The sequence below is a fragment of the Drosophila tropicalis genome, unplaced genomic scaffold, assembly GCF_018151085.1.
Source record: "Drosophila tropicalis isolate 14030-0801.00 unplaced genomic scaffold, ASM1815108v1 contig_1009, whole genome shotgun sequence".
NCBI lineage: Eukaryota > Metazoa > Arthropoda > Insecta > Diptera > Drosophilidae > Drosophila > Drosophila tropicalis.
The window spans coordinates 216,878-232,386 of record NW_027172367.1 but is presented as its reverse complement, the minus strand read 5'-3'; the positions used below and the strand labels follow the sequence as shown (position 1 = coordinate 232,386).

Genomic DNA, 15,509 nt, shown 5'->3' with positions numbered 1-15,509 from the left:
GTAATCTGGAATTTGGTATGGACCTGATCATTATCAATATCGATTTGTTAATGCCATTCTAGAGTTTCATATGTTTCATGTTATTCAACGCGGTTTTCATCACTTCATACCACTGTACGATAACTGACCCCGTCTAATTTATGTTTGACAAATCTCACACTCACGCTCCTAGCCTCATCGGAGTCCAGAGTCTCCACTAATTTATGCTCCAATCACTGTCCACTTTTGTTCGCCCTCCACCCAGAGAGGCAACGCGTTTCGGCGTGAGGTTGCCTAATTATAAATTAATTTCGCGCGACATTGGCAAAAAATTCTTTTACGCTTATTTATGGCCATCATTAAAAGGTTCTTTTGCTGCGTTAGTTTTGTCTTGGAGTGCTCAAAGTGTTTTAGCTGCTGCTGCTGCTGGTGAATGATGCTGAATGAATGAAGTCATAATCGGGAATTATTAATGTATGTCCACATGTGGCAGATCTAATGAATTCACTGTTAATTTATATTTATGAATATCGCGACAAGCCCCACTGGCAACTCGACATTTCAACGAGAATTTATGTATAGATACAGATACGGTTTTTGCATTTTTAATCTCTTGAACTCCCATTTAAGTTATGCGAATACTAAATACATATTCCAGCTATATCTTGTATCTCTGGAGAAATACATATGTAAGTTTCGAGTTCAAATAAAATCTCTGATATATGATCAGAAAGTCTTAACTGTACGAGCTGTAAATTACAGGGGTGATGGCACTTAACAAATAAAAAGCAGCCTCATCCCCAACATATTTAGATCTATCGATCTGAGGTTGGTTATTTGCATATGAAATGCCCTAATCTGTGGAGCATGCCACATTTCACAGGTCAATGGGTGGAATAAAAGACTCCAGAAACGTTGTGGGGGGAGACGACAGAAATCAAAGTGTGAAGATCTTTGTAAATGTCTTTGGGGCTATCAGCACAAGGTAAGACACAAAACTGAAACATTGTGCATATATTTTTTGGTTTCATCTATATATTTCATTCGTCGACTCTTGGAAAATTGATTCGCTGTCTTTCTTAGAGAAGTTTTAAGTAATCAAATCCAGGCTCACACGATGGACCACCTGTACAGAAGATTTATCTTTCGATCTCCGAAATTATGCAGTCTAAACATCGTTTAGAATAGCATTTAGCTAGGACCACTGAAGGCCAAGGATTGCGTGTAATTGTATACAGAAACAGACCGTTCCATTATGGTTGAAACATTAAGTCCCTAGCAATTAATGGGAACTATGCTGCAACCCTCGGCCGGCCGAACCAAGATTTCAAGATCAATCAGAGGCGCTTATATTTGATGCAAAGTACACACACACACACAAAATGAGTAGAAAATTTCCATCTAATTTAGCAGAAAACGTTGTTTGGAATACACTGCACCAAAAATCTGTCTTTACTGACAGACAGCTGGCAATTAGGGCACGCAAATTTTGTTCCAAGTAATGATTTTGCGAGGGGGTAAAATGGTAGCCGTAGCCCAAACCAGAGGCCTCTGTATGTAACTTGAGTAGATTTTTCCGGCAGTCTGTTCGACCGAAACCCAGACTCCATCCCTCCCTCCCCGCCGTCTCTCTGGCAATTCCCTTGCTTTAGCTTGTCGTGGTTCCATATTAATTGCAGCAAAGAGAAAGAACGAAAGAAGAGAAAAAAGGTCGCCTCATTTGCAATTAGATCCACAAGTAAACTGAAGCCGCAGACCAAGGAGAAGGATCTCAAAGATCGCAAGATCATCAGATATATAGAGCATACCCTTCAGAGGCTGTGGCCGTGGCTGCTGCAAAACGCTTCTTGCAGGATCTCTCGTAGTTCTTACAACCATCTTGGGATCTGTAATTACGGCAAGTCGTGAGAAACCTGCCCTTGCCAGGGCCAGCATTAACTCCAGGCAAATTAGAATAATTTGAATGACAATGACGGCAGGCGAATTCATTCCTCCTTTTTCGCTGGCGGAAGTTCGGTTTTAAATATTTAGTAAATTTTGTGGGCGTCGTCGACGAAATGTCTGAAGATTTGTGTATTTAATAAAATTATGTGCGTAGTCGCCGGCACCGATATAGTACCTATAGTAAAATGGCGCAACTCACAACGTATACTTATACATACAAAGCTGATAATGTGCTGTGCACTGGAGTGTAGGAAGTTTGAGGAGCAGACGACAACAACGACCACGACGATGACGACGACGACGCATGTTTTGGACACTCCCTCGAAAGAAGAGACTCACAATCCGACTGAGAAGTGAGGAGTGGCATAGGGGTAGAGGGGCGAGTGAGGGGTGTTGCCACAACCCCACAACTCAACTCCATGTGATGTTTGTTTGTGTGCGCTCATTCCAGTTGGTCGGTGATGAGTTTTTAATGGCTGGTCCACAGCGTGTATACGTATTCCCAACACTGCCTGGCGCTGGGCCAATGTGAGTTATTGTTTTTTCTTTTCTTTTCTTTCGTTTTTCTCTCTTCACTCTTTTTGCACAAAACTGGTTATGCTGATTTCGATTTCGACTTGGGCAAAGTGGAGCTAATCAAATGTGGACGAGCTATACCTACATACGGAGGTATGCTTTTTGCGCAGTACTTTTAGGCCCAGGCAGGGAAGAAACGAGACAAGTTTGATGTAGGTTAGACAGCGAATGCCTAACTGAGGGGGACGGAGTCACTCCAGGCAAATCTGTATGATTTTCCAAAAACAAACGATAAATTATTTCACCCAAAACCTCTGGCAGAGCATCAGAAGCATCATTCTTTATGAATTATACAAAGTGTCGTCAAAATGCTGTAACTTCCATTCACTAGTCTCCGGATTACACGTGGCATTACTCAACAGATCAAGCATAAGGTATGGCAAGTTTAAATATCCATTTATTTGGGTTATAAAGTATTTTTAATTATATTTTTAATTACTTTTGGAAAATTGATTTTTGAGATATTGAGATCAGTTACTCAGTATCAAGTTTCGTTTAGTTATTTTGCCTTAGGACGTGATCTTTAAACAATTTAACTTGATCAGTGGAATATTAAAACAATAAACAATCAATAAATACACCAGAATATGGCCATAACCCTTTAGTAACTTTTTCTACTTCAAAGATTGCCTTTTGCCTAAAGGAAACCCTTCAGATCAGCCAAATATACAAATTCCTTGATCATAGCTGTGTTTTCTAATTTGAAGAATTCATATGCTGAAATATATTCCATAATGTTATTATAGATTATTATATGTATATCATATAATTAGAGCCGTAACGGTCAGTGTAGTACATCTACAGATAGATGTCTTTAGATAATGAAAGAGTAACCATAGTGTTGGTGCCGTTGGGAAGTCCAATTGGCCAAAGGCCGACAAGGTAGTGTACTGGGTCCCCGTCCTCTTCACACTTTTTGTTGACTAATGAGTTCCAGAATGATTGCAATATATGCTGATAAGACAAAGTCCACCATGACCCGGGCTTAGCCACAATAGTTCATCCAAATCCCTCAGCCATCGACTTGGCCTTTCGACCTACGTTTTAGAAGGGTTTCTAGCTTTTTAATACATACATATATTCTCTTTCTGGCATAGAATTGAATTTTGCTGCCATATAACAATATTTGAGTTGGGCTTTAAGAATTAGAAACCTATCCTTTGTAATTATTTATTAATCTCATTGTCAGACCGGACAAAGTTTTTAAACCAACTGACCTTAAATCATTTAATCAGCCTGCTGAAAGCCGCCGCCGGCAATGGCAAATGCCAAACAAACGACCGAACAAGGCCCTGCCAGTCCCTGGCCTGGCCTCCTCTCTGCCAATCCAGCTCTGCCTTTGGGTAGAGCAACAGAAGAAGCACATGAAATATTTGTGAATTTCAAACGTTGGATGACAACTGTTTGCAGATTTTAATCTTTCAAAAAACTCAGAGCACGCACAGGCAGAGACACAGGCAATAGCAGAGGACTGTCCGATCTGTATGTCCAGTAGCAGTCCAAGACCAGTTCAGCTTTAGTCCAGAGGAGGGGCAAAAACTTGCAGTGACACTTGTTAGACGGGCTGACAGCTGAACTCTACGAGGACGGCACTGTAAGGAGAGGATTTCGAGGATGGCATGGAGTGAGTTGTGACCACGACCCAATGCAGATGCAGATGTTGTTGTCGTCGGTCATCTCAGGCTCGTTGTCCTTCAGATGCTGGACCCTACAGCTGCCGGGCTGCACAGCAAAAACTTGGACTGGATGACGACAAGTTTTGCGAAACGAAACGAACGAAACGAACCGAACCGAAATGACTTTGACAGACGCCATAACTTGGACTAGAGTAACGCCTTAACCCAGAGGCAGCCTGAGTCTCCCTTCCTCTCTTCCGTCGGTCTCCGTCCCTCCAGTAATGAGGACAAAGTTTTGCATTTGAAATGTAGGCAGAATTGCAACTGCGACTCGGATGCGAGTGGCGACTGCCACTGCTTCTGGTGGTGGTCAGGCGTGGTGCAATTTGCAAACTTCATTTATTCACGCCTGCAGGGAGCTGGTTCTTCCTCTCAGTTCTTGTTGCTGCCGCTGTTTGCCTACCAGTTTTCTCAAGAAGTTTGACGCTTTCGACAGCGCAGCAGAGCCAGAGGACTGAAGTCCTTTCGCCAGCCTTACTGGACTGGTTATTATATTTTTGTGTGCCTGAAAGTTGGCGATTTGTCACTTGCTCGGTTAAGCGAACTTTGTTGCTTAAATGTCAATTCGAGGGCGAAAACTCGAAAGAAAGGAACCAAAGTTCTGAAAGCGAGTGAACAGAAGAAGGGCAAAGCAGAGCTAATGGGTTTAAGTAAATGGTCGAGATGTCATCAATTCATTGCCAAAGAGTGAGGCAAAGGGAAAGGATTATCTAATTGATTATTCAGGAATCTCTGCAACGCGCATGGATGCATATCCATTGCGAATGGCTATTCCCTGTGACTCTATTTAGCATCTGAGCTATGTTTTATATCACTTTTTGTGCCGCGTTTTGTGGCATTTACATCCATTCTACACTCTAGTTTTAATTTCAATTGTCATAATCAAATACATATCCAGTTATTCAAGATGCTCTCTTGCCACAGGGCAAAGTGCCCGCCCGGTCATCTACTTAGTTAGTTGATCGCATTTTAAATTTGTTTAAATTGAATTAAATGGCTGCACAATTCGAAGTCCGCCATCGCCCATAGGAGCAACGTATGATAATGATGCGATAAATTACGCCGACCACTGGCCAGACGAAGCTCTGCAGTCGCTCTGGCAATTGGCTATATCCGCCAACTGAGAGACATACACTAAATGGAAATGGAAATGGCGATTGTCAGCGATTTTCTTCATGCTCATCTTTTATTTTTCACTCGACAAGTTGTTGACTTGTTTCTTGGATACCATCCCATCTGATTAGTTATATTAAATGAGCAATTGCCACTTAACATCTGAGTCCCAGCGATGTCGTGATGACGATGATTGTGATAAAGATGGAGATGATGATGGTGGGATTGGTCTGTAGAATGCAAATTAAAATGAAACCATCTAACTACCCAAATGCAATTGTATGATAGACATTGACATTGTTTATACATGAATCGCAGAACTCAGAAAACGAATACAATTTACTTTGTAATGGATCAGTAAAATATAGAAGTCAGATTTTTCCTCAAAGAGACTAAACAGATTTCAGATAGCCAACATTTTGTCACTTCTAAACCACCTTCGAAACCCTTTTACCTCAGAGTTCTATTATAAAATCCAGAATGGAATTCATAATCAATAGTTGTTCCTATCTTTGGATACCACACATAACGTTTTCGATCTCAAAACTGAGCTCGCAGTTTATAAAAGTCTCGTCTGTGCCGTCGGTGTATGAAGTCAAGTCAATTGTAACTGAATCGGATATAGTCTTAGCAGTTTTTTCCTCCTTTGTCGAAGTCATTAAATATTCGATTGATGATGTGACTCAACTAATTAAGCCACGTGAGCATTTTTGGCCCAACTAGAACTTCTGAACAAAAGAGCAATGAAAAATATTTCCAATTCGTTTAGATATTGAATTCGGGTGCACCCATAAACAAGTTTTAAGCGAATGGTTCTTTGGCAATTGTTTTCCGCTGATTAACAAAATCGACATCAGCCTGAATCCGATTGAATGGAAATGGCAATGTAACAACTGTTGCGGCATTTCAATGAAGTGAGCCATATTCCACGTGCTGGGCTGAGGTGTATCATGACAACCTACATTTCGTTGTGGCACAATTGGAATTGGATGTTTTGTTTTGCTGCGCTGATGAATTGATTTCTTATTGCACTCGTCGTTCCCTCTCCCTCTCTCTCTCTCTGTCTCACCGTCTGCTTTTCTCTGGCGAAAAAGTTCAATGACACACAAGAGAATAAAAGTATAACGATAATAACAATAAGAAATAATATCTTTTGCCTTTTATATTATATTGTTTTCTTTTTTTGTATTGTTCGTCTTGGCTGATAAACACGCCCAGTCTGCTAAGGGATTCCTTTATTGTGTTGTGCCCCAGTGAGAGAGAAAAGGAGAAGGACATGGCGAGCCAGAGAACGATGGTATTCTCTATTATTTGCATCTTTCACTTTTCAACTCTTTTTGTTCTCATTGAAGCTCTATCCTTTTCTCTCTTGGCTGACCGCATAAAATCGATGAGAAGAGTTTGCCTCCATGGCTCTGACATCAAGTTCAGCCCAAAAACTAATGCCATTTTATTGTTCCTGGTGACGACAACGACAACGACTACGACGATGTCGACGACTTTCACTTTTCTGCCACCCTCACCACACACTGTAAATGGGTATGAATGAATGTGAATGAATGAATGCTAGAGACACACTCATCAACACGTTCATCGGAATTTCTATGGCCAGAACTTCGCGCTTATCATCATCATGCAATCAGGACATACCCACACACACACACACGCATACACAGACACAGATACATAATACATTCATTTGTTTGTTGTTGGCATGTTTCAAAAGCTAGAACAACCTGTTGCCATACTCGACTCGACTGAAACTGAACTTCTCTGGCATGCAATGCAATTTTCAACAGCGTCATCATCATCATCATCATCATCGTTCTTCATCAACATCAACAGGAGCAACAACAATACCATGTTATCCTCTCCTTTTCTCACTCTCTCTCTCTCTGTCTATTTGTCTGTCTCTCTTTCTCTTTGGCAAAGCCACAACGCATATAATACATTCAACAAACAATTGAAATTTCGTATACAATTGCGAATTGAATGAGGAAATGAATGTGTAAAATGAATAAGTCTGAATAGCGTCTGTGTCTGCCTGCCTGCCTGTGTATGTATATGTATATGTTTCTATATGTGGGTGTGCCCGCGTGTGTGTGTGTGTGTTTGGGTTCTCGTCTACAAGTGTCGAGACGGGTCGTATACGTATTTTTTTGCGCTGTGCACTTTTTGTTCTCGCCTCGTTGAGTGTTTTGCAGTTTTTTTTTAGCCTTTTTTTCTGGTGTTGGTAAACGGATAAACTCACAAAACGGCAAAAATCGTTAGAGGCAAACATTTATAGAGAGGTTTTTTGGAGATTAGAGTTGAAAGTTTGGCAAAAAACAGTTAACAGCATCTCCGCAATTGCCGCAAAAAGTATGCAACGAAAAAAACTATAAGAAGGCTTACCAAAGTGGCAAAAGTTCAAAGTTCAGAACTATTTGGATTGGTGTAAAAGAGTTGCGGGAATTGCTGCCATCTGATAGTGAAGAAAGATTGGAATAGCGATTTCCATTTCATCTGTAACATAATTTTCAACATAACCATAAAGATGCCCAGGATCTGCGACAGCTAATATCTGGAAGTGACTTGCAATTAAAGTTATCATGAAAATATCCGAGTATGTAACTTCAAGTTTCAGTAATTTATCTCAATTGTGCGTATCTGGTTGAAATGTGTCATTATCGGTCACATTCAGGGCGAATTTACCTACCAAATGTGTTGCTATGCCAAACACTTGTCTTGTTATGGACTTGACTCTTGTGAATTGTGTGGAATAATGTTTTGTGCAACTTGTGAGATTGCCTTTTTAGCCTCTCGTGGCGTAGTTGTTGGCTTTTGCTCCTCTTGTTGCCTCTCTGCCATTGTCCGTTGTTGCTGCTGTTGCGGTTTTATTTCTTTTATTATGTACGAATGTTTGTTTGGAATGCTCTTTGCCATTGTTGCATACATATGTATGTATGGGTGTGTGTGTGTGTGTGTGTGTGTGTGTGTGTGAGTGTGTGCGTGTTTGTACTTTTATTTAATTTTTTTTTCTTTTTTGGTGCGAACAATTAAAACTCTTTACAATGACCTTGACTTTGTTTTTTTTCTTTCAATTTTGTATTTTTCTTTTTTTGTGAGTGTATTTGAGCTTCCTTTTCATTCACACGCGCCCAGCACGCTCAAGCGTCAAACATAAAACACAAATACAACAACAAAGACGTCTGAGTGTCTACTCGGCCTGAGTCTGGGTTTGGTCTGCTCTGGTTCGGTTCAGTTTTGGTTACTCTCGCAGAAAGGGTATATTCATTTCGACCAGAAATCTATGAACTCAACTGGAACACAGATGGTCATTGCCTACCATCGAGTATAAGATAGTTCTTAGGGATTAAATGGTCCTTTTAGATCATAATGCGGACACTTAGATGAATGCCCAATGAAACGGATAGTTGGAAATTCCTTATGGAATGATTCATTTGCAAGAGTATAGAAACTACGGCACAGGAGAAGTTAGACCGGCCCTCGGATTTGATTTTGTTCATTTTCAACTGAATGGCAAATCGTTTTTTCTCTTTTTCAAGTGGCAACAGCTCCCTCCCCACCCCCTTTTTGAAGAGAAGAAATAATAAAAGCGAAAGAAAGAAAGAAAACAGAATCAATGGCTGCACACACAAAAAGCAAAACATACAATAATAATAGCAACAACAAGTACATGGATAATGAAGAAGAATTGTGTTTGTATTTTGGCATTGTACAATAGAATCGACTTATTCCTCCATCCTTCCCCCCTCCAGCCATCGAGGTATGTATTTCTGCCAACATTTGCGGTTAACATTTGCCATCATTGTGTAGGTCAGTTACTGGGGCAGGTTTTTGCATTGTTTTCGGTTTGTTTTATATTCTGTTTCTTTCTTTTTATTGCCTTTTATTTTTCGGTTTACTTCTTTCCCTTTGTTCATTGCCAAAATCATTTGCAAATTGGTCATAAATTTGTTAAACAGCCGAGCCCCTTTAATACATATATTAACTCATTAATAAAGGAGAAAATTAAACATTTAATGACTTGCAATTAAATCTCATAAAATGATTAAGATTCTTAACCTTCATGAGGAATATCGATTTAATGGTTTTCCCTAAAGAAAGTTAAACAAACTTTGTTTTTTAAGCATTTGTAAGAAGAACGTTCCATTCCGTTTAGCACTATTTCATTGAGGTGGCTTACACCGGGAAGTAAGAAATTTAGTAATTTAGTTAGACATGACTTGCATTCGGTTTGATTAGTCACATTTCTTTTCTTTTCCTTGGGCCCATTAGAGTGACTAACCGCAGCCCAACCCAATCACTTTGTGCTAATGAAAATCCTAAAACTAATGTAGAAGGCATCCAAATATTACTCGGAAAGAATCTGCGCCAAAAACCTCGCGGCCTAAAACAATACCGACACACACACACACACACAGATCCAAATGGATACACACACATTCGAGACCACATCAAAGCCAAGCTCATATGTACAATAAGATTCATACGTATCTATCTATGTATGTGTGGATGTACATACTAAAAGATACATTTTCGTAGTCAGTTACTGCAATGCACTTGCTTAATAAATTTTCCAACTGCTGCTGCTGGTGATGCCGTTCCTGACGCCTGCTACCTTGGCAAACCCATTAGGTTAATAAGAAGAGCAGAGGAGAAAAAGAAAAACATGAGCAAAAACAAAATGAAGGCAAAAGAGGAGAAAAAAAAAGAAACCCAGAGGCTCCCGAAAAAAACTATGCGCGTGAGACGCGTGCTAACGGTAAATACGCCACAAACACTGGCAGCGCCAGTGAGTGCCAGCTTGCCATCCCGCCTGCTGACCCCTTCCCCTGCCTGTCCACCACCAATTCCTTCGGGTCGGCCATGTTTAAAGCTAAAATTTATCTAGCGCAAAATTCCTACAGACAAGGCTCGATTCGATTCGAAGCGGTGCGAGTGCAGAGTGAAGTGCGGCAACAGCGCTTCCCATAAAACGGCGACATTTTTATGGCAGAGTCACCGCAGATCGATATAACGCGAGTGAGCGAGACGTGTGTATATCGCCAGTCTGCTCGGGCCATTCGTTGATTGGCGTTGCCGGCTGCGCAAAATCCAACCCAGTCCCTTATACCAACACACACACTCGAGTCAGACAGAGGCAGTGCGTTTATATTTGATTTATTAGCATAAGCAGCGAGGGCCAGCTAGTCGTCTCTTTCTGGCCGCCTGAGACGCCGAGGCCACTCATCGAAACTGGTTTGCAAATGCCGACACACATACTCACACGAACGAACAAGCGCGCGCACACAAACCCAAACACACACACACACAAACGCGAAGAAACGTAAACACAGACAGAGACTCGTTTTTCTAGCCATCCTGTCTCTGCCCGTCTATGCTTGTCAGCATTTCCAGCGACAGTCAGTCTCTCATTCGACTCTCGTATTCGCAGTTGTTAGCACACGCGCGCACGCAACGCAACGGCCTCACCTTGCCTCGCTTCGGTTTCGTTTCGTCTCGGCTCGTTACCGTTCCCGTTCGTGCTCGTCATCTCGCAGCGCATCTTGAACAGGTTTCGCCTGTATTTCACTTGGGACGGAGAAACAGAAAGGTGCTCAATTCCGTGTAGTGTGGAGGTATTTTTTTCGGCGCGCTGATTTTTGCCAACCACAAAAACAAGAAAAAGAAAAAAGAATTAATAAGAACTGAACTTACTACTAGATACTACACACACTCTTTCGCACACACACACACACACACACCTATGTACACACACAATCATCATCATCAGCAGCACTAAAAACGACATTTCGCGACGCGGTAAATTTCAAGTGTTTTTAAAACAAATAGAAATTCGTGACATTGGAAACAACGCAATTTCCAGCTGTTTCAAGTGTAAACTGCCAAAAAGAAAAGAGAGAAAAGAAACAAAGTAGAAAAAGTAAAAACGAAGTTGGCCTACAAAAATCTACAAATAGAAGTTATACAATCGTAAAACAGTTTATAAGAAGTGCAACATGGTTTCCCAAAAAATGTTCAAAAATATCCAAACAGAAATCTAAATACAAAGAGAATGTGTTAAAGCCGATATGCAAGAAAGTGTTCGGAAGAGGCCCCAAGATAAAGGTATCCAACAGCTTCTTTTCACGACATTTGCGTAATTGTGGAATTCGACCAAAAGGATTTAATCGAAGGAGCAGATCCAAAACCAATCTATTAGTTCAATAGAAGCCTTTAACCGTTTATTACGACCATCTCTCGTATGTTCACGGTTTCCTGCTCCAGCTAAAGAGCCTATATTAACACACACACACACACACATCCAACACTGGTGGACATGCTGACCATGGAGGCAGATATGAAGGGCGGCATTTTGCATGCCACTATGCCGCCGCATCATGCCAGCGCTGCCCTGCATGGCCATGCCGCATCCCCGTACTCGGCGTTGGCGCCGCTGATGAACCTGGGACAATCGCATCTCACCCACTCACAGCTGAGCCATCACAATCATCATCACCATCATCACATGGGCGCCCACATAGCGGCTAGCCAGAGTCCGAATGGATTGAATGGCACAAATCCATTGAGTTCTCTGCAGTCCAGTATGGCCAGCACTCTGAATGGAGGCCAGGTGGGGCAACAACAACAGCAACAGCAAAGTTCTCCGCTCCACAGTTCCAGCGAACTGAGTCCCACCCAGAGCAGCATTGGCAGTCATCATATGACGTCGCCCGTCAGCCATCAGCAGCATTCCCAGCAGCACTCCCAGCAACAGCAGCCGTCGCAGCATCCCACACATTTGGCCGCCGGCTCTGCTCTGAGCAGTATGACCGGGAGCAACAACAATAATAACAGTGCCACGGCCAACAAGAATCAGCAGCACGCCGATCGCGTGAAAAGGCCGATGAATGCATTTATGGTCTGGTCCCGGGGTCAGCGCAGGAAAATGGCCTCAGATAATCCAAAGATGCACAACTCTGAGATCTCGAAGCGTTTGGGTGCCCAGTGGAAGGATCTGTCCGAGGCCGAGAAGCGTCCGTTCATTGACGAGGCCAAACGCTTGCGAGCTGTGCATATGAAGGAGCATCCAGATTACAAGTATCGTCCGAGACGGAAGACCAAAACCCTGACCAAGACCAAGGAGAAATATCCAATGGGAGGTCTGATGCCTGGCCAAGCAGTAGGCGGTGTTCCGGGAGGAGGATCTGTGGGCCCGGGCGGTGAGCCAGTAACTCCCACTCGCGGACAGGGTCAAGGACAAAGTCAGTCACTGAATGGCAGCGGCGGTGGCGGTAGTGGTGGTGGCAGTGCAGCGGCAGCAGCTGCCGCGGCGGCCGCAGCAGCAGCGGCTCGCCAGGATATGTACCAGATGAATGCGCCCAATGGTTATATGCCTAATGGTTACATGATGCACGCCGATCCCGCTGGAGCGGCGGCGTATCAGTCGCAGTATATGGGTCAGCACTATGCCCAGCGGTACGACATGGGACACATGTACAATAACGGCTATGCCATGTACGGCACAGTGTCCGGAGGACAGACTTCGCCTTATGGCAGCAGCTTACAGCAACCCGGCTCCCCCTCCCCCTACGGCGCCAGCAGCCTACATCAGCAACCTGCCTCACCCACGCCCTACGGCGGCGGCGGCGGTGGCGGCGGAGGACAAGTCTCCTGCCAGAGCCACAGTCCCAGCGATTCGAGCATCAAGTCGGAACCCGTCTCGCCCAGTCCCAGTGCCATAGCGCTCAACAACAACAATAACAATCATATTATGAAGCGGGAGTATGTGACGTCGGCAACAGCACCGACAGGGGCAACCACAGCCGGTAGTGAGCTGAATCATCTGATGAACATGTATCATCTGCCGGATGAGCAGCGACATTTGCTCCATTATCAGACAACAGGCTCTCCCGATCTGCATCAGCAACAACAGCAATATCAACAGCAACCACCGCAACTGGGCCAACAACAGCATCAGCAACAACAGCAGTTGGGGCAACAGCAACATCAACTGCATCAGCAATCGCTGAGAGCAATGGCTCCCCCTGGCACATATGTGAGAAATGGCCAGCGCCTACGGAAGCCTGACACCGCCGCCGCCGTCGTCGATTGCCACTGTCAGCGGCTATATGCCGACGGCAACAGCACAGCAACAGCAACAGTTGCTCAATGGCCGGCCTAGTCCAACGGCCTCGGGGTCGGGTCGTTCCTCGGCGCATTCCAGTGGCCATACAGCCGCGCATTCACCCGCCTTGGCATCTGCTGCTTTTCAGCTGTCCACATCCGCCGCCTCCTCGTCGTCGTCGTCCGCCTCGGCTGCCACGGCCAGCATGCTGGACATGCATCAGGAGCAGCAGCAACATCTTCACTACCAACAGCAAAACCTTCACTACCAGCAGCAACAGCTCCATCAGCAGCAACAGCAGCAGCAACACCAGCAACATCATCAGCTTTATCACCATTACCATCATCATCATCCTGGTCATGACACAGTTGTGGGCAGTGCTGCTGGTCTCCTGGATATATCCACATTGTAAATTATTGAAAATATTAACTAGAACACCCTTCCCCTCCCCCCCATCCGTCGATCCCTTTCCCCGTACCCTCCCTCGCCCTAGACATATTTAATTTAACAAGAACCGAACGGGAGAGACTTCCGACTGGTCGATCCTTCCACCAGTTTGGGCTCTCCTCGAAATGAAACACACAAAGTTTTAGCTTTAGTTTCTAAGCAAACTAATTTAGTAACTAGCAATTAAGTGTAACTACAATTAAATCGGAAATAATTTAATTCTAAGCCTACGCACTGTTGTACCACGAAAAAGATTAAAACCCAGAGACAAGAAATGAAAATCATTCCACTTTGCATTCCCCATTCTACGAGTACATCTACTTATACGACAATTGTGTGATACCAAGAAATTGTTGCAAATACTAAACAAAAAACATAAAAAAAAAACAAAAATTTCGTTTAATTTCGTTTCGTTTTTCCGTTATTTCAAAAATTTTCTGTACAAAGTAACAACAAGAATATATATTAATTAATCTGTGCGTTCACATTGGATGAAATAGAAGAAGAAGAAAAGGAATTCTTATATGAAATGCTGCAAAAAAAAAAAAAAAAAAAACACATTCTTTTTTATATAAATTCTCTTAATGTATTAAGTAATTATAATTATTATCTATTATATAAAAAGCAAAACAAAACAAAAAAAAAAAAAAACCAACAAACAAACAACAATTTAATTATTAATTATGCTTACGAAAAAGAAAATACAACAAATACAAAACACACACAAACACACTGAGAATAATTGTATTGTATTAATTATTATCTATATGAGAGAGGAAGTCGAACAGAAGAGAACAAGGCAAGAATCTACAATTAACAAATAAAAAAATGTTAGTAAACCTAAAGAAAATTTAGTAAAAACAAAATTAATTGAAAGAAAAATGTGAACGTATAACATGGAGCTAGGGCATCAGCTACAACAACAACAACAACAATAAATTGCCAAGCTCTTTAAACAGAAACAAAAAAAAACAACAACAACCAAACAAAAATAAAAAGCCACAAAAATCCGCAAAAAAAAAAAAAAAAAAATAAAAGAAAAATCTTTACAAAAAATATAAAAACCAGACAAATCTTTCTTTTCCCTTTGATTCTAATTGGGGTTTTCAGTTGAGGGACTCCAAAAACAAAGCCAAAAAGAGAGAGAGAGAGATACAACTTTTCCAAACAAACATACATACATATGTATATGTGGATACTCCACACTCGTTTAACATCATTTTTCGAAATAAAAACTTTATGAATGTAAATTTTCTACTTGGCTCTCAAGGTTTCATAATCGAAAATATTGCCAAAGATATCAACGAAAACACAAAAAAAAAAAAAAAAAAAACAAAGTTGAAATGCAAGTTGATATTTGAGATTTATTGGCTGCTTTTTTATGGTACCCATTTAGTTCCGTCAGAATTTAGAGGTGATTTCATCCGAGTAACGAAACATCGAATTCACTAATCATAAAATCTTCTAGCATTTAATGAACGTCATTAACAAGTTGTATAAACTTGGCCCAAACTCGATCAAAAGACAACAAAAATTGTCAACAGAAACGTTTACACATTATCTTGAAATTCTACATGTTCGTCAACCTAATTATACGCAGTTTAGAGTTTGGAATCCAAAATGGGAATTCCCATATTTACTATTTTTCGAATTTACCCAAC

At 42.0% G+C, this 15,509-nt stretch overlaps 1 protein-coding gene across 1 annotated transcript; it reads left to right on the top strand.

Annotated features, from left to right (window-relative positions):
- Nucleotides 1-10,645: 10,645 nt before the first annotated feature.
- On the top strand, nucleotides 10,646-14,100 carry SoxN (SoxNeuro). The gene has a single exon (XM_068303164.1). It carries the CDS (start codon nucleotides 11,614-11,616, stop codon nucleotides 13,456-13,458), a length of 1,845 nt encoding a protein of 614 aa, XP_068159265.1. The 5' UTR covers nucleotides 10,646-11,613; the 3' UTR covers nucleotides 13,459-14,100.
- Nucleotides 14,101-15,509: the final 1,409 nt, after the last annotated feature.

Bases quoted from the DNA above. Each gene is read 5' to 3' on its own strand.
- SoxN (XM_068303164.1), top strand. From the start codon at position 11,614: ATGCTGACCATGGAGGCAGATATGAAGGGCGGCATTTTGCATGCCACT.